Here is a 22,455-nt window from a genome sequence, read left to right on the forward strand (position 1 = left end):
TATGTAAAATGTTGCCAATATGAGACCATTAGGCCCGTCAAAAAGTTGGCAGATCTCATGTATAAGTAGAGCCAAGTCTCTAATTTTACAAGCCTTAAATTCAAAACTTTTGACATAGTCTTTATATTTATACGGTTCCATATGTTTCAGAAGATGGCGTTCAACGGGTCAAATATTATAAAACGAAGAGTCAGTGCGTCGGCAACCCTAGCGACAATGTGTTGGAGTCTGTATTTGGCAGACAATGGCCCGGCCTCGTGGCCCGCGAGCTCGGCCGCCGCCGCCGCCGCCGCGCCAGCCCGCCGCCGTCCGCCGCACCAGCAGGACACGCAGGTAAACATCACACCACTTCCACTTTATACTTCCTCTACATATGTCGTTACAATATCAGGTGTCATAAAGTCTATTATATGAAATATATGAAAACCTTTGTGTTGTATATATAAACGCGTCTCACACCACTTCCACTCCTCGTCTCGTCTCGAGCAGCACATCTGGATAAATCCATTGCTATACTTTTGTTTAAAAATAAAAGGCGTAAAACCTACGCAGGTAAGTTTTTTTGCGAAGCGACGAATTTGCTCACGGGTTTTTCTTAAAGCTATAGAGAGTTATATGACCGTACGACGGTACCTGGCAGCCGTAGCGGCCTGGCGCACCTAATCCCTAAATTCCCTGGGGGCTTTGTGCTGCAGGTATCCTTGCCGGATTAGTTGGCACCTGTTGCTTCATTCAACCGCGAACGTGGTATTTTTACCCTTTACGCACACAAAGGGCTGTTGCATCAACTATTTTTCATAAACGTGGCTAGACGTATTGCCTCGGTAACTAAATTATTTTTTTGGGCCCAAATCGCTGAAACCCATATTTGTACCTTCTGGTTTGTATACAAAACAATTTGTTTACTTGGTACTTGTTGATTTATTTGAATCAGCTATTCTTACTTGATCCAATTACCACATTAAAAAATACAAATAAATTAAATCAGAGAATCTGATGGTCACAAAACGGAGCTGTGACAGCGGACTCCAGGCAAGGAGGATGATGAATCTGGTCACAAAACTTCATGAGAATCGGACCCATAGAATAACACCGTAGACCTAATACGCTAACGCTTCGGACAATTACGTAAAACATAACTTTCCTAAGTCAATGGAAGAGTACTCTTTATTACCTACTCCACTAAACTATAACTGGAGCCAGAGGGCAAGCATTCTCCGCGCTAGACCTACATCTATGTCCTTGCCGCGAACCGCGACAGGGTGTTCAAAATACAAACCCGAGCGTTACGGATAATCTCCCACAAACCTTTTGATCACCCTGCCAAGGAACTATTCATCTCCCAAAAGATACTAACACTACCCGCGGTTTATATATTGGAAGCATGCAAATATGTTAGAGCAAACCTTGTAACCTACACAAAGACTTGCACTCGCTCCGAAAATAGCCGTAGGTTGCCCATGCTAGTTGCTCCTATCCAAAAACTCGCGAAGGTTCGAAAGTCTCTCAGTTAGGGTGTGCAAACCGGTTAACCGGTTAACCGAAAAACCGGTTAACCGAGACTTTTTGGCCTCGGTTAAAAACCGGTTTTTATAGTCTCTAACCGGTTAATAACCGAAACTGTATTTATTTCTCAAAATTTGGAAAATTAGGCATTAAAAGGTTAAAAAATACGTAATTATTTAATGTTTTGTAATAATAAAGATTTATTCATTACTTTTCATTGACAACATTATTATCTGTAATGATTTTATTTTTAAAAAAACCGGCCAAGAGCGTGTCGGGCCACGCTCAGTGTAGGGTTCCGTAGTTTTCCGTATTTTTCTCAAAAACTACTGAACCTATCAAGTTCAAAACAATTTTCCTAAAAAGTCTTTATAAAGTTGTACTTTTGTGATTTTTTTCACATTTTTTAAACATATGATTCAAAAGTTAGAGGGGGGGGACACACTTTTTTTTTCCTTTAGGAACGATTGTTTCCGAAAATATTAATATTATCAAAAAACTATTTTAGTAAACCCTTATTCATTTTTAAATACCTATCCAACAATATATCACACGTTGGGGTTGCAATGAAAAAAAATCAGTCCCCACTTTACATGTAGGGGGGTACCCTAACAAAGCATTTTTTTCCACTTTTTATTTTACCACTTTATTGGCGTGATTGATATACATATTGGTACCAAATTTCAGCTTTCTAGTGCTAACGGTCACAGAGATTATCCGCGGACGGACGGACGGACAGACAGACATGGCGAAACTATAAGGGTTCCTAGTTGACTACGGAATCCTAATGAGTCCCGAGTCTACTCAATTACACATTTTATACAATACAGTACAGTGCGGTTAGTATATTTCGACTCCGCATAGACCTAACGTCCAGCCTCTTACAACGACATAAGCTCAGGTATTTATTTGGATTTTGTTTGTGTTAGTATGAAAGTACATCCGTTTATTACGACTCCGATTTGAACGACCAGCCGCTTTTTACGACACATTTTACACAGAATCCGTCCGTCAAGTCCGGTTGCAACGACGAGCGACAACGTTTTTAGTTTTACTAGTAAATTGAGGAAACAAGGCTACTTCCACCCGAGCACGGCCCCCAGTCTTGCCTACAACAAGTAGCAAGATTACATTGTGGCCAAGTAACTTTTTGAAGTATTGCATTTAAAATTGTAACAATTTGTTCGCCTCGGGTCTAATCTTATAAGCTAAATAGAACCCAATTTGTATTTTTCGATTGCGTATAAACTAGCTTTACTTACAAATGATGAGCAAGCACGCATACTAAGAAGAACTTTTCTAACTAAACAAGTCACAATAAAATAAGGTATTAATACTATGATGATAATAATACCCTGTAAATAAACCTATTGATTGAAATGTTTTAGTAATATAGATGTAGATATTACTTTTAATTAAAAGAAATGAAATTTGTTTTGTACGACATCTGGTTAGTACGACGTAATATCAGCGGTCCCTTGAGCGTCGTTGCAACCGGAGTCTACCGTATATTTCAAACTATATTTTTTAAAAGAAAGGTAAAATGGAGATCTTGGTTTTCTTACATCAATTGCTTGTATTACTTTGGGCTCTGGGAGCTGTAGTCCTTCGCGACATGCCTAGAAAACGCAACTGTCGAATCACATTCAAACCACACAAGCCTTTTTTTAGCAATTTCCGCATTTACCAAATTTCCAAAAACTGGATAAAAATGATCTTCATCGTGCAAGTAATACCTGCTACGATATCATCAACATCAGAATTCTTAAAGGTAATGGTAATTATAGCGTAGTACGGCCATTTACCAAAAATCCTCAAAACCGGTTAATAACCGGTTAACCGGTTTTGAAGGAAAAGTCTCGGTTATTAACCGGTTTTTTAAGTTAACCGGTTTTTGCATACCCTACTCTCAGTGTACTTAATCGGGCCCAAAATATATAATAAAATTCCACATGATATTACAGCTTTAAGTAAGGATTCATTATTTGTAAAAAAACTTAAATGTCTACTCCTAAATCACGCATGTTACACTGTCGAGGACTTTATGAAATAATGTAATTAAATAATATATTAATGTATTTATGAAGTAATGTATTGTAATCATAGAATTTATGAAAAAATGTATTGTAATTGTAATTATAGCTTGCAAAATTATGAGTCGAACAAAAGTAAATTTGACCTAAATATTTTTCTTATAATTAATTAATGGATAATGTAAATGAAAATAAAAATGAAAATGAAAATGAAAAATTTATTGATAACAATAGTTACATGTCTTATTTAATTTTAATCAGTTTAGTCGAACTAAACTTTTACATAATATTGCATTTAAATAAACAATCGATATCCAGTAGTGTAAACATTACAAGGTGAGTGGCATGTCGAAGAATTCATTATAATCATAGAACATATTATTGAGCAGCCACATGTTTAATTTAGTCTTAAAACCGGCGGCGGAAGTTGCATTCCTGATACATTCTGGTAGGCGGTTGAATACTGACGGACCGAGACAATAGACCGATTTCGCCGACTTCGCCAATTTGTGGCGCTCTGCTATTAATCTTTCTGCGTGTTTATTGCTGCGTAAGGGGTAATTATCATTTGTACCTCTGCATTTGAATTTCTCGCGGTTGACGTATGTGAATACAGCCACTTGTTGTATAAGTATACAGGGCAGGGGCATGATTTTAAATTCTACAAAGAGGTCGCGAGCAGGAGCGTCATTGGGTTTACCGGCCATACCACGAATTAATGTAATTTAGTATCTTACCGTGTACCTTTAACATGTAGTACCTAATTTCTGTGATAACCTGCCTTGACTTGTAAAATGTTTTACTTTTACCAATAAAGAAACTGAACTGAACTGAACTGAACTGAACTTGATATTGGCAACTTATGATAAGTATTACATTACCACACGTAACTTTGCTATTGGGATGGCGCTGTTTGCGTGGCGCGCGGACTTTGTGGCCGTGCCTGGTATCGCGCCCTTATCTCTAATGTAAGTAATGTGTTTAGTTGACATCATTATGGCTTGTTGTGTGTAGTGGCAGGCAAGTGCAAGATGCTCCCGGATACGAGTTACCTTCGCTATCGCGTATTAATTGTTTGTTTATATTAATGTTTCACAAAAGCGATCGTTTCCGCGTATTTCATAAACTAGTTAAGGCTGCACTTTTAACAGCGCGGCCTCAAGCCATACCTTCTACTCCATATATTTTTTAAGCCCGCAAGGTTAATTCTATCTAGGTATCCCAAAGGATTTTTTTCACCCAAAATTTGGATTTTTGTCGAGCTTGGCCTTTTTTACGTACACATTTTTATTGGGAAGCTCGTCCTAATCGGAGCGACCTAGTTATCGTCGGTCCAGCTTCCAATGTCAAAGCTCCTGTTATCATTTCGGGGCAGCACCCCTTTGTTTCGGCCAGCAGCAGCACCAGCACAGATCACACTCTCGGATGACGCATATACATAGTAGTAGTAGTAGAGGTAGTAGTAAAACACTTTATTGTACCACAAAATAATACATCACACAAGAAAAAGAGCTTATCACTAGTACAAAGGCGAACTTATCCCTTTAAGGGATCTCTTCCAGTTAACCTTTGAGCAATTGAAGGAGAACTGGAGATGGATATATCTATCGGAACATTCGGAACTACGCGGGCATCAAATCCAAATACTCCAAACTCAAATACTCTAAACATTCTCCAAACCGTTGTTGTGTTTATTTCTCCTACGTCGCTGCGTACTTTATTTTATTGAGTGTGGAACAAAATAAACGCTTCTGGGTCTCAGGAGAGGAGGTACTCTAGGTCATTTTTAACACCATTCCTACTTAGCCACTTGCCAGAAACCGACTAGACTATGGGATATGGGTTCCATTTTGCTTTCAACCCTTAATAGAAAGGCACTGAAACTTGAGCAGTTTCATGTACTCTGCCCAGCCCTTATAGGAATACAGGCGTGCATAGTATCACGTACGGATGTTGCATACTTGAACTCGTATGTATACTTAATAATTCGGAATTGAATATTCCTAGGACAATATTATGTAATCGTTATAGCTGATTACTTCAATTACTTGTTTAGACATTATTATGTATCTGATTAGGTAATTCGACTAATTAACCAGATAATCATGATGCAACCGAGTTAAAGGAGTGCTTTAGATTAAATTAGATGTTTATTATATTTATTCTAGTAGCTTTACATATTAGAATATTGAAAACATCCATACGGGCATGGCGGCAGTAGGCCTGCTCCCTTTCCTAGTTCACTGCTGCACTCCAGTCCCAGCTCAAGTTCGCAACCTGTATGCACTTTCCTCGTTATTCCCCGATTAAAGTGTACTTATACTTAGGTTACATGCAGAGAAGAAATTATTTTCTTTTATTTATACAAGGAATTCCAATGCATAACTTTAATTACTCAAAATAATTAATTGCCAACGAATATTATCTCAAAAGAAAAAAAGGCAAATCTAACATATTTAGTAAAACATTTCTTGGGCATTTTTTATTTTAACAAACCTCGTTTACTCAAAATGAGCAGTTGACAAAAATAGAAAAAAAAAAAAAAACAGTCAGACTCTAGTGAACTAACCTAACCTAAACCTCCTTTCTTAGCAACAGTTTTGTGTAGGGGGTCGCAGTTCTAACCTCACCTAAACCTATTTTTAACCGACTTCAAAAAAGGAGGAGGTTCTCAATTCGACTGAATTTTTTTTTTTATTTTTTTTTTGTATGTATGTTACTTGATATCTCCGAGAATCGTGGACCGATTTTCAAATTTTTTTTTTTGATCGAACGGGTATAACCCCGAGATGGTCCCATTGGCACCAAGTCGGGGTCTGATGATGGGATCTTGGAGAAATCGAGGGAACTCTTCAAATGTTATAGGCACATGTAATGTTTTTAGTGTATTTTTCAAAGGTACACCAGTATTTACGCCTGATGGTAATAATTTTATGTGGCTGAGCTGATGATGGAAGGTCAACTCCTCAATGGTTAGGAGTTAAAGGATAATTCTTTCACTACTGTACATATATTCGGACTGATACATATAATATCACTAGGAACCACTAAAAATCAACAAATAAATTAACTTTTTAACAAAAAATAAAACCGCCTTCAAAAAAAGCGTGTTACAAAACACGGAGAAACTAAAAAGCCAAAAATAATAAACCTTCGAATTCAGATTTCTTATCGGATTACAATAATCTAAACATCCAAATTATAAACAAATCAATTATTTTTGGAGTCGGGGCCAGCCTGCGTATGGTTGGGTGGGGCAAACAGGTAATAGCAAGGCGACGAACAGGTCTGGTACCGACTACAAAAATAATTGATTTGTTTATAATTTGGATGTTTAGATTATTGTAATCCGATAAGAAATCTGAATTCGAAGGTTTATTATTTTTGGCTTTTTAGTTTCTCCGTGTTTTGTAACACGCTTTTTTTGAAGGCGGTTTTATTAGCAACAGTTTTGTGTGGGGGTCGCAGTTCCAACCTAACCTAAACCTACTTTCTTAGCAACAGTTTTGTGTGGGGGTCGCTGTTATAACCTAACCTAAACCTACTTTCTTAGCAACAGTTTTGTGTGGGGGTCGCAGTTCTAACCTAACCTAAACCTACTTTCTTAGCAACAGTTTTGTGTGGGGGTCGCAGTTCTAACCTAACCTAAACCTACTTTCTTAGCAACAGGTTTGTGTGTGGGTCGCAGTTCTAACCTAACCTAAACCTACTTTCTTAGCAACAATAGCAACAGTTGTTAAAATCTGTTTGGGAAATGAAATTCGGTAAATGAAAACAATCCTGTTAAAACACTTGTCAAAAAGTTGTGTGTTTTGTGCGGTGTGTTTCAAATCAACATTTTTTTACTAAACAAATTATTTGACAAAATAATTTTGTCCAGTAATTAATTTGACGAAAGTAAAGTTGAGCAAACTTTTCTAGTCTAAGTAAAACATTTGCGAAATTAACAGTTAGGGTTATAAAAATTGCATTACAACAGTTTGGGAAGTTATCATTTGACGGATTTTAACGTTGTCAAGTGTTATTATGGGAAAGATTGAGTTGACAAACGTGTAGTTGGCAAAATTCGTTTGGGAAATGAAATTCGACAAAAAAATCTTCGGTTAATTAAAAGGATCCCAATTCCAATAGCTATGAATGATACAATATACATTTTGAATAGCAATACAGATTATAATTTCTTTATTTTGATTATCAATCAATCAATCAATCAATCAAAATATTCTTTATTCAAATAGGCTTACAATAAGCACTTTTAAATTGTCAACAGTGTACAATATTCATCTTATTCTAAATATCAGAGCAATTTATTGGTGCAATAAACAATATTGTTTTAAAACTACATTGATTTAATAAAATGATATCAATCTAAATTGTATAAAAAAATACTAGTATAAAAACTTCTAGAATAAATTCTAAATGTCAAAAAAATTGTATAAAAATACATTGAATTATCAATAATTATCATCATTAATAAGCTATATAATTAATGGTTTTCAACAATACTTGTATCCCACGGTGTTTCATCATTCATGTAGTCTTGTGTGCTGTAGTAGGCTTTAGAGATCAGTATACGCTTTACATAATGTTTAAATCGATTAAAAGACAGTTCAGTGATGGCATTAGGAAGTTTGTTATAAAATCTTACACAATTACCCATGAATGATTTTTTAATTTTATGGAGCCGAGTGAAGGGCACTGCAAGCTTATGCTTATTTCTAGTGTTTATATTATGTACATCACAGTTTTTCTTAAATTTATAAATGTTTTTATGTACATACACAATATTCTCATAAATATATTGACAATGCACTGTCATTATATTAATGTCCTTAAACTTATCTCTAAGTGAGTCTCTATGGTTCATTTTGTATATTGCTCGAATAGCCCTCTTCTGCAGAACAAATATGGTATTTATCTCTGAAGCACTGCCCCATAGTAAAATACCATATGACATAATGCTGTGAAAGTAACTAAAATAAACTAATCGAGCTGTTTCCACGTCTGTTAACTGACGGATCTTGCTCACTGCAAATGCTGCAGAGCTCAGTCTATTCGAGAGGGTAGCAATATGGGGACCCCACTGAAGTTTAGAATCTAAAGTTATGCCAAGAAAAACTGTACTATCTACCAGTTCCAATTCCTCATCCTTCACAACGACACTTGCTTGTTCATTTTTAGCATTACTCGTTACAAACTTAATACATTTAGTCTTTTTCTCATTTAACAATAAGTTATTAACACTAAACCAATTAACTACTTCGGAAATAGCATTGTTTACATTTTCACAAGTTTGTTGCTGACGTTTGACTTTGAAAATAAGGGAAGTATCATCTGCAAACAATACTATATCATGGTGGGTCTTTACAAGATATGGCAGGTCATTAATGTAGATAAGGAACAGGAAAGGCCCCAATATTGATCCCTGCGGTACACCCATAGAGACTAGTGACCCCGGTGAGCGCTGTCCATTCACGTCGACCTTTTGTATTCTTTCGTGTAAGTAAGATTTGACTAAATTCAGTGCCGATCCTCGCACTCCATAGTAGTGCAATTTCCTGATCAGTGTTTCATGACAGACGCAATCGAAAGCCTTAGATAAATCACAGAAGATACCCAAGGCATCCTGTGACTCCTCCCAGGCATCGAAAATCTGTTTGATTAGCTCAACACCAGCGTCGGTTGTTGAGCGACCCCGTGTAAAACCAAATTGTTTATTGTGCATTAGATTATTGATGTTAAAATGTTGCAATAGCTGAAATGACACTAACTTTTCAAAAATTTTGCTGAATGTCGGTAACACTGATATCGGTCTAAAATTAGTGGGGTCGGATGTGCTACCAGATTTAAATAATGGAATGACTTTACTGTGTTTCATAAGATCAGGAAACTCACCACAATCAACACTGTTATTAAAGATAACTACCAAGTCAGGCGCTACAATTTCTATTAAAGATTTAACACCATGGACAGAGACTCCCCAGAGGTCACAAGTTTTTTTAACATTAATTGATTGAAATGCCTTAATTATATCTGAGGTACTAACATGTTCAAATACAAGGTCTCGACTACATTCTGTGACATTATCTTCTAACAATGTAACGGCAGATGCGGGTGATGAATTTAAGTGCCTAGTTGTGGAAATTGGTATATCAGTGAAGAACTTTTCAAATTCTGTTGCTACTTCTAAATTGGAATCTACAATTTTGCCATCAATTTTTAATTTCAGTTCATTTGTTCTTTGCTTTGACCGACCAGTCTCCACGTTAATTACTTTCCACGTTGCTTTAATTATATCGGAACTACTTTTAATTTTCTTGCTTAAATAATTACGTTTAGCGGTATGACAATCTAATTTAAACTGTTTCGAAAATTGTTTGACATGTTCTTTAAATTCATCACTCGTATTAAACCGCCGTTCCTCATACAAGGCATACAATGCACGTCTTCGTTGATGTAACTCTGCAGTTGCCCACTCACTAAAAACTGATGCATCACTAACCGTGACCGTTTTTGTTGTAAATATCGTATTATAATTTTCCATATATGTGTGAAAGAATGAATTATACATATCATTAGGACTCATGTTTGGAGACAGAACGGGTAGCGCCTGAACTAAACTCTGTTTCATTCTTTCCACGCGGTCCGAGGTTACTGGTACAAAAGTTATCTGTTTTTTCAAGGTATTTTTCCTAGCAGCTTCAAATACCATTAATTGACCTAAATGGTCGGACTCTAAATTGCTGATTACATTTTTTGTAATAGGAAAAATATCTGTGAAAATATTATCTATACAGGTTGCACTAGTAGCAGTCACTCTAGTAGGCTCCATAAAAATGTGGTTCAGATTACATGATTTGAAAACATTCAACAGCCTACAACTTAATGTCGAATTTTCTAAAATATTTACATTAAAGTCGCCGCAAATAAGTAATTTCTTGCTGGAAGGCGATATTTTCAGTAGCACAGATTCCATTATGCTTTCAAATAATTCAAAATTACTTAATGGCGGCCTATACACGCACACAACAATAAATTGCTCCAATTCTACTGCACTTAGTTCTATAGTCCGTTCAACAGACATGGACACAATATCCTTGCGTTCCTTAAATTTTAACTGATTATTTATTATAATTAACGACCCACCATGTATGGAACTATGCCTGGTGAACGAACTTCCTACCTGGTGATTAATAAATTGAGGCATTAATTCATTATTTTTTAACCAGTGTTCAGTAACGCTCCGTCTTGCGTGAGCGACGGGCGACGCGACGCGACGCGACGCGATGCGACGCGATGCGACGGCGATGGCTCAAGGTCATCGCGTATCCATCGCGCAAAACTTCGGCACTAGCATTTTGGTGATTAGAATCACAAGATACGCCGTCTTTCACAATGTGCAAATGGTCTAGCGGGTTTGACTTCTAGGTGGAATCGTTTGCGCCATGGGTGTCGTGAGTTCGAATCTCGGCTCACGCAATCTTTTTGCATTTTTATTTACTTTTTTCTTTTATGTTCTACTAGCTTTTGCCCGCGGCTTCTCTTGAAAGACGGACAAACAAACAGACACACACACACTTTCCAGTTTAATCAGTATGGATTATTTGATTTTGTTTACCTGCTTATTTCTTTCTCTAAGATTCTACTTTCTTATTTTTTTTTAAGAACTCCGGGTTTTATACTAACAAGGAAAGTTTTAAGTAGCACACAATAATACTGCATTTTGTTTTTATTAACTTAATGTTTATTTTAATCCATACTAATATTATAAACGGGAAAGTGTGTGTGTGTCTATTTATTTGTCCGTCCTTCACGGCAAAACTGAGCGACGAATTAACTTATACTATTTACTTATAACGAATGCTATTTACTTAATGTTGAAATGAAAAAATGTCATACAGTGTAACCCAGTGTTTTTTAATGCTGCCATCTAGTGTCGACTGGCATAACCACTACACTAAGAGCCCTTATTCCTTAGAGCGTTCATCAATTTCGTGAAATAGCCATTGATAGATGGCGTTGGCGCTCGGTACGCGATTTGTTAGACCTGTACCCCAAAAGCATAAAATTGTTGTAGTAATTCACCGAATCGCATTTCACCTTGAATGAAAAAGATATCACTAGATTTTTTTACTTGACGCACTTTTTCGTGTAGCTTTTGACATTAGTAGAATTAAATTGTAGTATTACATTTTTTGTATAGTATGTTACCGTAGACGCATTTCGCCGTGATCGACTTTTTCGCGTAGCTTTTGACATTAGTATAATTAAATTGTAGAATTAATTTTTTTGTGTAGTATGTTACCGTAGACGCATTTCGCCGCGATCGATGTTTGTTTGGGACTCTAATTAAATTGATACGTTAATTTACGTTTAATACGTTTTCTGTTGTGTTTTAGTTTAAGTAGTAACAAAGCAGATTTGTATTAGTTTAAGCCTTTAACGGGCAAGACTCAAAAAAATCGTGAGTTCAAACCTCATCGCCATCCTGTAGTCCTAAAATTCTGAACAAGAAAAAAATACAAAAAGATAGTCATACAGGGTGGTATTTTTTGAGACCAGTGCCCTATAAAGGGTTAAGAAGATAATTAGGTTTCTTTTAAGGAGTAATAAAGCAGCTTTGTGTCTTAGATCATTTGTTTTGCTTTCTTTAACGCCAAGTATCCGAAATTAAGAATTACACCCAAGTCTACAGAATCATCAATCTACTCAATCTTCATACTGTTGCGTTGAATCACGTCGCCAATACAATACACGATCGAGGTGAAATGCGACTAAAGTAATTAACGATTGAGTCATAACGCGAAAGTTAAATGCACGGTCGAGGTGAAATGTGACTAAAACTAATAACGACTAAAATAATAAACGATTGAGTCACAACGCGATATTTAAATGCACGATCGAGGTGAAATGCTACTAAAACTTACAGCCACTTGAAAAAAAAACTATTAAGACACAATGCGAAAATTAAATATGAGATCGAGGTGAAATGCGATTCGGTGAATTACTACAACAATTTTATGCTTTTGGGGTACAGGTCTAACAAATCCGGTACGCGAGCCACCGGTAACCGGTAACGCAACACACAGGCAAGAATGATCTTGATAGTTTTGAATTTAATTGCTAGTAACAATTCTTTTGGTTTCATGTGTTAACTTTTTTGTAAAGTTTACAAGAGATAAGAATATATTATTATTATATGGTACCTACTAATTGTAAGTAACTTAAAATAAACAGTTTCAAAGAGCTGAGCTGTGTGCAAAAAATTACATGTGTTATTGGCCCGGCTAATGAGATCAAACATGGTCGAGTTACGATAAGTAGAATAGCAGTTCTGTTATTCATTTCCTGACTCGATCATGTGCGTAAAAAAAACACCATCTGTACTGAAAAATATCTATCGACACAAAGGTATGTCTTATATGTATTTTTTATATGGCAACAAGAAGTTCTGGTTTAGGATAATATTATTATTTAAGAGTTACAATAAATGCAGGAATCGCAGGAATTACAATGAACGCCCCTTAAAGAGTAGTCTAATTATATTTTTTTTGTATGGGTACCTTTCCTTGTTAGTATAAAAGCCGGAGTTATTAAAAATAAAATAAAAATAGGAATGAAGATTCTTACAGAAAGAAAAAGTAAACAATCAAATAATAGAAAATAAAAGAAACAAAAATAAAACTGCAAAAGCACGCCTCAGCCGAGGTTCGAACTCACATCGCTGGCGCGGCATCCAGACGTCGAAACCGCTAGGCTACGAGCCCGTTGTAATAACTAGTTAATTTTGTGATCCTATTCACCAAAGTCAAGTGCTAGTACATATATCGTAAGGTCATCGCACTAGTGTTTCATATTTTTAGTTCACACTTAAATTTTAATATTTTACGCAGACAATCTCGTATCACCGTGCACATAACCAAAGGCTGTCAATACAAGTTACAAAAGTTGTCATTTCCTTACTTTTTAGACACATTACTCCTTTGGTCAACTTATGTTAATTTGAATATTTTGAATTTTTATTATAAGAAAATATAAAGAATGAAATGTGAGACTAGTAATCAATCGTTATTTCTCTAGTCCGACCTCTCTACGTATTGAATTTGCTTCTAAAAATCAAATAGCTTGATCGCGCGCCCATCGCCATCGCATCGCGTCGCATCGCCGTCGCGGGCCGTCGCGGGCCGTCGCTTACGCAAGACACTCCCATATGAACACAGCGGTTTGATCGCATCGCGACGCATCGCGTCGCTTAACATTCGCATGTTCATCGCTAGTTCGTCGCGTCGCATCGCCGTCGCGTTCCGTCGCCCACCTAAGACAAGTCCATAGAGATAGAAGGTTTGATTTCGTCGCATCGCATCGCATCGCGTCGCCGTCGCGGGTTCATCGCTCACGCAAGACGCGGCGTAATACATAAAATATCTATATAAAAATCCTTCATAAAAAGTTCAATTTGTAAATCTTTACCTCTAATACATTGAATATTTTGATGCACCAGGTGGATATACTTCCCTTGCTTACAGTTTTTTTCCTTATATTTACTTAAGTCTAGATTACCAGAGACAGAATCTTTTGTCTTAAAAGCTAGTTTAAATCATTGGTTATGACTGGAACCAATTCCAAGTTCATACTTTGCTGCTCAATAGGAGCAGAATTGTCTGCCAAATTTTTGGCAGAAATGTCAAGTAAATAGGATAGCGATAATGCTATTTGTCTTTTGTAATAATTTGAAAGGTAACAATTACCTTTAGTCAAAAATACCATAGGCATATGGTATTTACTAACAAATTTGTTAGTGTCAATTATGCTAACCTTACTACTATATGTACAAAGATTATATAAAGCTATATTTAACTTATGTCTAGTGTTATTTTCTGCCTCTGACATTTGGGAACAGTAGGGGAATGTGAAAAAAATAATTTTATGCACTGCCATTGAGTTTAACTGTTCAAAGTATTTGACCAAATTATTTTTGTTCACATTGCCCCTATTTCCCATAAAGATAAGCAGTGTCGTCTGAGAATGAATATCACTGTCATTTAAAATTTGTTTTAAAATATTTTCAAAACTACTATGAGGCAAACAATGGTTGATTGTACTAAGTCCCTTTAAGTAAAAGTTTAGAAATGAGCTCATATCGCTTCCAATTTCATCACAGTACATAATAACATTAGGCTTAGGTATACATTTTAGAGAAGTGTCGAAAGAGCTACTACCACTTATATGCTGTTGTTGTAAACTGTCATACAGGCTTGGGTAGAGTGTGCTGGTTGACAAATCCCCGGTCACCTGCTTACATGCACATGACTGGGCATTGGTCAACGACTCAAAGCGGTCTGAATTATGCTTTATCTGGGATATTAAGTCATCCATAGCCAAAGAATTTCAAATCATGAATTTCCGCAAAGTGACACCTGATTCCATCAACTTTTGTGTTCGTGTTAGCCTGGTAGGTGGTAGGTCTTCTGATTGCCCACCTCTCAGTAGTCTCAGTATCTGCTTATCACTTTTTTTATATTTTTTACATTTAATATTTCAACAAATACATTACGTCCATTATTATGTGAACCTATGTAGGTATGTAAAACATAGATGACATAGACAACAGAAGTCTTGTTGAAGAGTGGTTTCCTCCGAGGGATCTCGAGGTCGCTAATAATTATAATGCTGTGTTGATAAACCATTATCAGTTGGCAATTAGTCATAATGGCCATAAACACTGATTGTTTACTGCAACGATTCCGTGCGGTCTTTGTTTAGCATGCTGCATGCTGGTCTAAGAGTAGGTACGAGTACCTACGCACTTGAAGTTCAGAAGACGGACCAAATAGTCCCTAATTTCCCTATACACATGCGCGTTACAATTGTATGTTATGATATGATATAATTATATGTGACACAACTAAGATATAAAATTTTGTGGCGATTCATTCAGAAAACATTCATTGAAAACAACAAGACCACATAAACCTCAATGTTATTTTATTTAGTTATATCAGGTTGATGTGCATCGTTTTGACTTTTGGTGTTTTGATTACTTACATGTCTGATGTGGTACCCATACCATAATAAAATGTTTTTCCCCTCACTAACTCGGAAACACGCGTTTTGTCCTTTAATACCAGCGGGTAAAAACGCATTTTATCCACTAGTGGGTAAAGTAATTTGACCTTGAATAAAGTCAAATTAACTGCTTTAAAATTGATAAAAGTAGGTGAATCTAGTAATTAAGATGTTTTACCACCTGTGGAACTACTGGAAGCAGTGATAAACGCATTTTTTTGCGTTGTAGTTTCCTCGCTATAGTGAGGGGAAAAGTTTTGTGTTACACTCGGGTGCAAAATGTATTTTACTTCTCGTGTGTTAAAAAACTCGCAAGTTCAGGATTCTATTCTAGTTCAACGATAGAATCCTTTCACTTGCTCGTTCTTCAATTTCACATTCGGCGTTAAAATACAACTTGGCCCCTTGTATAACAAATAACTATTTTTTCCCCTCACTAGCACGGAAACACGTGTTTTGTCCTTTAATACCAGCGGGTAAAAACGCATTTTATTCACTAGTGGGTAAAGTAATTTGACCTTGAATAAAGTCAAATTAACTGCTTTTAAATTGATAAAAGTAGGTAAATCTAGTAATTAAGATGATTTACCACCTGTGGAACTACTGAAAGCAATGATAAACGCATTTGTTGCGTTGTAGTTTCCTCGCTATAGTGAGGGGAAAAGTTTTATGTTACACTCGGGTGCAAATGTATTTTACTTCTCGTGTGTTAAAAAACTCGCAAGTTCAGGATTCTATTCTCGAACCACTCGCTTCGCTCGTGGTTCAACTATAGAATCCTTTCACTTGCTCGTTTTTCAATTCCACACTCGGCGTTAAAATACAACTTTGCCCCCTTGTATAACAAATAACTATTTTTATAATTTCACCACAAAGTAAGTAACGGCACTAGAAAAACATTGGTAAATTTTTTATCAATACTTGCTGAACAGTACCTACAACTACCTACATACAGTCAGACAGGAGGACATGAAGAAACTAACACAGGGTCCATTTTAGGCAGTTTGGTTATGAAACCTTAAAAGGTGACCAAATCTACCGAAAGGATAACAGGTTTAAATTCTTTGAATAAAATATTTTAAGGAAAGAATATTCATAATACGCATTTATTGTCTATGGGTGATTATAGCATCGTTCCTCAGGTAGGGAACAACTACCCGAGCTAGGACAAAGGAAATTGTCTGAAATGAAACCTTAAATAGATAGGTGAGGAGCTAAGGAAGACACGTCATCTACCTGGATTAAAACAATGCAACGGGCTGGATGGTTGGTCACTTGGTACTGCATACCAAGTATACCAATGCCTAGTTGCCATGGAAGATTCGTTTTGTAAGGGGAAACTGGTTGTTTAAATATACGAATAATGTAAAATTGCCAAGCCTGCTAGCCAAATGGCATTTCTGCAACGCCGCGCCGGACGCCGACAGAACTGCAGTCTAGCTCTGTCGCGCCAATACGTAAGAGCGATAGAGATAGATATCTACGAAAGAGATATTATCGTGAGCGTTTGTGCATTCGGCTACGCACTGCACTGACTTCTCAAAGGAAAGAAAAACTGAAAACTACTTTTCAGTACAGATGGTGTTTTTTTACGCACTAGTGCGAGAAGTGGTTCATTATATGCCAGGTCGAAACTTCGGAGGCTCATCTGTACTGAAAAACGTCGTACGACACACGTGCGAAAAGGAAATTCGTAACTCGTGTCGATTTAAAACACTCCCTTCGGTCGTGTTTTAATTTATCGCCACTCGTTTCGCACCTCCTTTTTTACGCACTTGTATCGTAATGTACTATTTCGTAGTGAAGCGAAAACATACATATTATAAACTCCCTTATGTCTAGGTACCTACATGTACTGTAGTATATGCATGCAATAACAAATAGTGAGTAACATCCATATTATTAATTTTAACTTTCTGTTAGCAAGATTTGATTATAGCTATAAAAAAAAACACTCTTAAGTCTACGAAATTCTCACACAACAGTTATTATTATGACCCAACGTATACTTGCAGCAATTGTATCTTTTTACCCGACTATGGCAATGCGAAAGGAGGGTTATTTATTGAAAATAGATAACTTAGAACGGTTTTCTAGTTTTCCTATGTCACAGCTACCGGGAGCTGAGTCAGCTGTCGAGAAATGTCAAATGAAGGTGATGTTACTACCGGCTGGCAGAGCCGGGTGGCTTCCGCGGTCACGGCCGGGGCGACGGCGGCGGCGGCGCGGGCGCAGCGAGCCACTTACCCTTCCCTGCCCCGCGCCCGCCCGCCCGCCCCCGCGCCCGGTATATAACCCGCGCTCCCGGCCACCACTCATCATTCCCGCTCTGTTGCAGCCTCAGCTAAACTCCGCAGACACACTCCGTCCTACACAATGGCCGCTAAATTCCTCGTACTTATCGCCTTCTTGGCTGTGGTGAGTTATTCTACTGTTTATACTCTTGTGTCGGTTGGCCCTTGGAGTCTGATAGAAGCTACATAACTCTCGAACTTGTCGAGCGATAGTTATGCAGTATCAACATAATAACCATAATATTGTTTTTTAAGCACATATATGGCACTGTTACACTTAATTATATAGCTTAACAGACTCCAATAGCTTCCTGTAGACCTAATGGCCTACTTGTGCTTTCAGGGTTTACCAACTAACTTGTTGTTAACCGTTTGTCTAGTACAGTTTAACTAGGTGTAAATGGTTTAACTCGAGCTATCCTAACCTGAAATGCACAAGTGACTCCTCATAGTCTTAGGGTCACTTGCACCAACGCTAATGGAGGGTTAACCCACCATTTTATATGGAATTTGACAGTTGGCAGCCCACTTACCCTGAGTTAAGTAGTTGGTGCAAGTGGGCCTTAGTGTATGTAGATCTTAGGTGTGTGTATTGCCACGAGGGCCCGCTGGCTATCAGTCTGCTCGAAGAGAACTGTTTATCAGTTCTTTGGCGTTGTCACTATTTAGTTCAGGTGGTGGCTGTTAGACGAACTGGTTATTAGTGGCCCTTAAGGTCTAAGTTGTACAGACGCGCACTTAGTTGATGTGTAGTTGTGTTGTGTATAATAAGACTCGTTTGTATCGCAGGCGAACGCCGGCATGGTGCGCCGCGACGCCGCCAACCCCTGGGAGGAGATCCAGAAGAACGCGGAGGCGGTGGGCAAGACCATCCAGGAGCAGTGGAACAAGCTGGTGAACAGCAAGAACACGGCCGAGGTCAACAAGGCCATCAAGGACAACTCCGACGAGGTGCTCAAGCAGCTCTCGCAGCTCTCCACCTCGCTGCAGAACGCCGTGAGTACACCCTCCCTCCCTCCCTCCCTCCCTACACTACATACACTTCTCTAGTTAGCCTAGTTTCTATTAGTATTATCATTATTTTAAAACCTTATGTTACTAACATAACAGGTAGTTCATTCCAGACAAAGATCTTAAGGCACAAACATAGTTTAATTAGGGACCTCACTTGCTTTGACCAATGTCAAGTAGGAAAATATTGGATTTTGCAAAGAGTCTGTGATCCTACGTAAATAGGGTCATCTAATATCACTGTTTATTTATCCTATTTCAGCATTTAATGTTACATTTGCCCACAAGGCACCTCAACAGTTATGACATAAGTGACAATGACATATTGTGATCGGTGTTATCTCTGATTCAATATTTTGTCAATCACCCCTTATCGCGCTCTTATCTGACTCCCTTTGTATTTCAGATCAACGACGCGAACGGCAAAGCCAAGGAAGCGCTGGAGACCTCGAAGAAGAACATCGAGAAGGCCGTGGAGGACCTGCGCAAGGCGCACCCCGAGGTGGAGCAGCAGGCCAACAAGCTGCGCGACCAGCTGCAGGCCGCCGTGCAGACCGGAGTCAAGGAGACCGAGAAGCTGGCCAAGGAGATCGCCGCCAACGCCGACGAGGCCAACAAGAAGCTCGCGCCGCAGGTCAAGAAGGCCTACGAGGACTTCGTCAAGCAGGCCGAGCAGGTGCAGAAGAAGATCCACGAGGCCGCCACCAAGCAGTGAGCTCTCCTACCACCACCCGCCACCTCCCGCCCCGCCCTTATCAAGTAATAAATAGCTCGACCCCACTGTGTGTTTTGTATTGTCGTCGCCCGCCCCTGACCCGCGCTATCTGCACTGCACTGTAGGTAGATAGCAGGGAACTGACCTTTGTGAACCTCACTGCAACTGCGACCAGATAGCATGTAGGCACTTGTGGTCAGTTCGGTGTGTTTAGTTATCGGTTCATACAAAAGGGCATTAATACTCGACGCTCTAATGTTATGTAAATATTATTGTAGTCGTTGAATCAGCGCAAGTACATTAGGTTAAACGCTCAGTAATATGGTGATTAATTGATTGTGACATATATATGGCTATCTTCTAAGAAAAACTTACTTATAGCAAAGACATATGTAACCCCGTATAGACAGCTAGTCTAAGAAAAAAAACTTACCTCAAAACCATACAGAAAAAGGTACGGTGATCTAGATGGCGATACACCTTTGGGGGACGCTCGGCTAGATGGCACTAATATTAATATTTGACATTTTAATACATATCACGCTAAGAATATGGACCAGATTGTCAAAACTGAGGTTCAAAAGTTATTAAGCCTGTGTCGAGAGATGGCAGTCTATGCACTGTGATTACACATTTTACTTTGACAGTAACTCTCTATGATACTCGATCCTTCTTTGCTTATAGGTACTTATCCATTTTATATTTTGCTCCCCAAGAGAAGCTGGGGACATAAAATCTGAAGTCAGCCCCTACATGGAGTACTGTTGTCACTTGTAACTCTGTATACAGTTGTTGTTGTACTCTGAACAGGAGTACGTGGACGCGAGTCGTGGACAGTCCAAACACACGAGCGGCAAGAATTGGCCTCCTTGTGTGTGTTCACCGCTTACAGGTTGTAGGGTCAGTCGTCACGCTCCGTGATTGGGAAGCTATTTAGGGTTCTAGCTAATTGGACATACCATAGCGTCATCATCCTCCTTGCGTTATCCCGGCATTTGCCACGGCTCATGGGAGCCCGGGGTCCGCTGTGACAACTAATACCAAGATTTGGCGTAGGCACTAGTTTTTACGAAAGCGACTGCCATCTGACCTTCCAACCCGAAGGGTAAACTAGACCTTATTGGAATTAGTCCGGTTTCCTCACGATGTTTTCCTTCACCGAAAAGCACTGGCAAATATCAAATGACATTTCGCACATAAATTCCGAAAAACTCATAGGTGCGAGCCGGGGTTCGAACCCGCGACCTCCGGAACGAAAGACCATATGGACATACCATAGCGTATGAATTGAAAAACCAATTTAGTTATAGCACTAAATGGCTTTCCAAATGTTGATAGTCCAGTCAAGTGTAAAAATATGGGTACCTAGAAATTACTCCAAAATATACCCCATAACATGTTAATCCAGTAGGCCTAGCACATGATTGCCGCGAGAGTATGTCGCTGCGAGATAGATGACACGTCTTCTTTTGACTGTATTAATGACATACGGACGGGTAGTCTATCTCGCGGCGACATACTCCCGCGGCAACCATCTGCTAACCCTGCTGATGTGTAATACCTACACTACACATCAGCAGCAGCACTGCGTACAGATTTTTGCACTTGACTGTATAATGGGATCTGTTCCGAGGAATTGTTTGGCATGATGTCAACGGCCACTTTCTATCAGTGTTTCACTTAAATTTGCCATCGGCAAAGTATTCAATATTCATCCTCAGTGTCTTCAGCCTCACACTCTAGAGCCTATATAGACTCGCACCGTGCCGCGTAATTGTAAATACCTAAGGGGGATTTCCTCCCGCGGACTCTCCGTCTGTGCTGTGGAATGAGCTGATGCCGACGGTTTTTATAATCGGTGTGTACAAGTTCATTAAGGATCAGCAACTCGCAGGTAGCACCTCTGAAGTTGCAGGCGTTCATAGGCTACGGTGACTGTTTACCTTCGAACGGACCGTAAGATTTTTAGCGCCGACGTGGTATAAAACAATCCGGCTCTGACTCTACTTTACCGCCCTAGGGTGCAAAGCAGTATTTTATATAACACAGGTGCGAAGAAGTAAATCGCAACTGGTGTCGATTTAAAACATTGCAGTGTATTTAACATAGTTCTAATGTATACATATATATATGTATAACAAGCATAAATATTTTCAAATGTTCTCTTTTCTAAATAGGTATGAGTACTAATTGCTTCATTGTAGTAACATACTTATCATAACCATAGCGTTTCAGTCTTTAAACGTTTTCTGCAATGGTCTGGCAATGCTGATTATGATTATCAATTCATAATAGAATTTTGTAACACATATACATAATAAACCGGCCGGGAGCGTGTCGGGCCACGAGGAGCGTATCGGGCCACGAGGAGCGTGTCGGGCCACGAGGAGCGTGTCGGGCCACGAGGAGCGTATCGGGCCACGAGGAGCGTGTCGGGCCACGCCACGCTCAGTAAGTGTAGGGTTCCGTAATTTCCCGTCCGCGACAATAAGTGTACTTACCCACTTATGCATCGTGAAGGGTTATTATTTATGTGCGTAGATAAATCTTACAAGTATGTGTGTTATTTTGGTATTATGAATGTGTTTGTAACGGACGTAATGGTATCTAATATTGGCCCATTAGGGTGGTCCGCATTTGTATGGAAGTAAAATAAATATGACTAATCCTTTCTCCACATGGTTCCCTTTGTTCTATTATGAATTAGTAGTTTATGTACCAAACTTTAACCCATTTTTTCATTGTTTACAGGTCGCTCAAGATACATTTAAAATTGGATCATATCTCCTATAATAAAATAAAAACCGAAATAATTAAAACATTGCAAACT

The 22,455-nt window shown here is 38.4% G+C and overlaps 1 protein-coding gene across 1 annotated transcript; it reads left to right on the forward strand.

Moving 5' to 3' along the window:
- The first annotated feature begins 17,871 nt into the window (after nucleotides 1-17,871).
- On the forward strand, nucleotides 17,872-19,690 carry LOC125236566 (apolipophorin-3-like). The gene is made up of 3 exons (XM_048143416.1): nucleotides 17,872-18,023; nucleotides 18,689-18,895; nucleotides 19,317-19,690. The coding sequence occupies exons 1-3, from the start codon at nucleotides 17,982-17,984 to the stop codon at nucleotides 19,623-19,625; spliced, it is 558 nt and encodes a 185-aa protein (XP_047999373.1). The 5' UTR covers nucleotides 17,872-17,981; the 3' UTR covers nucleotides 19,626-19,690.
- The last annotated feature ends 2,765 nt before the right edge of the window (nucleotides 19,691-22,455 follow it).

This window comes from Leguminivora glycinivorella, chromosome 19 (assembly GCF_023078275.1).
Source record: "Leguminivora glycinivorella isolate SPB_JAAS2020 chromosome 19, LegGlyc_1.1, whole genome shotgun sequence".
In the NCBI taxonomy this organism is placed as follows: Eukaryota; Metazoa; Arthropoda; class Insecta; order Lepidoptera; family Tortricidae; genus Leguminivora; species Leguminivora glycinivorella.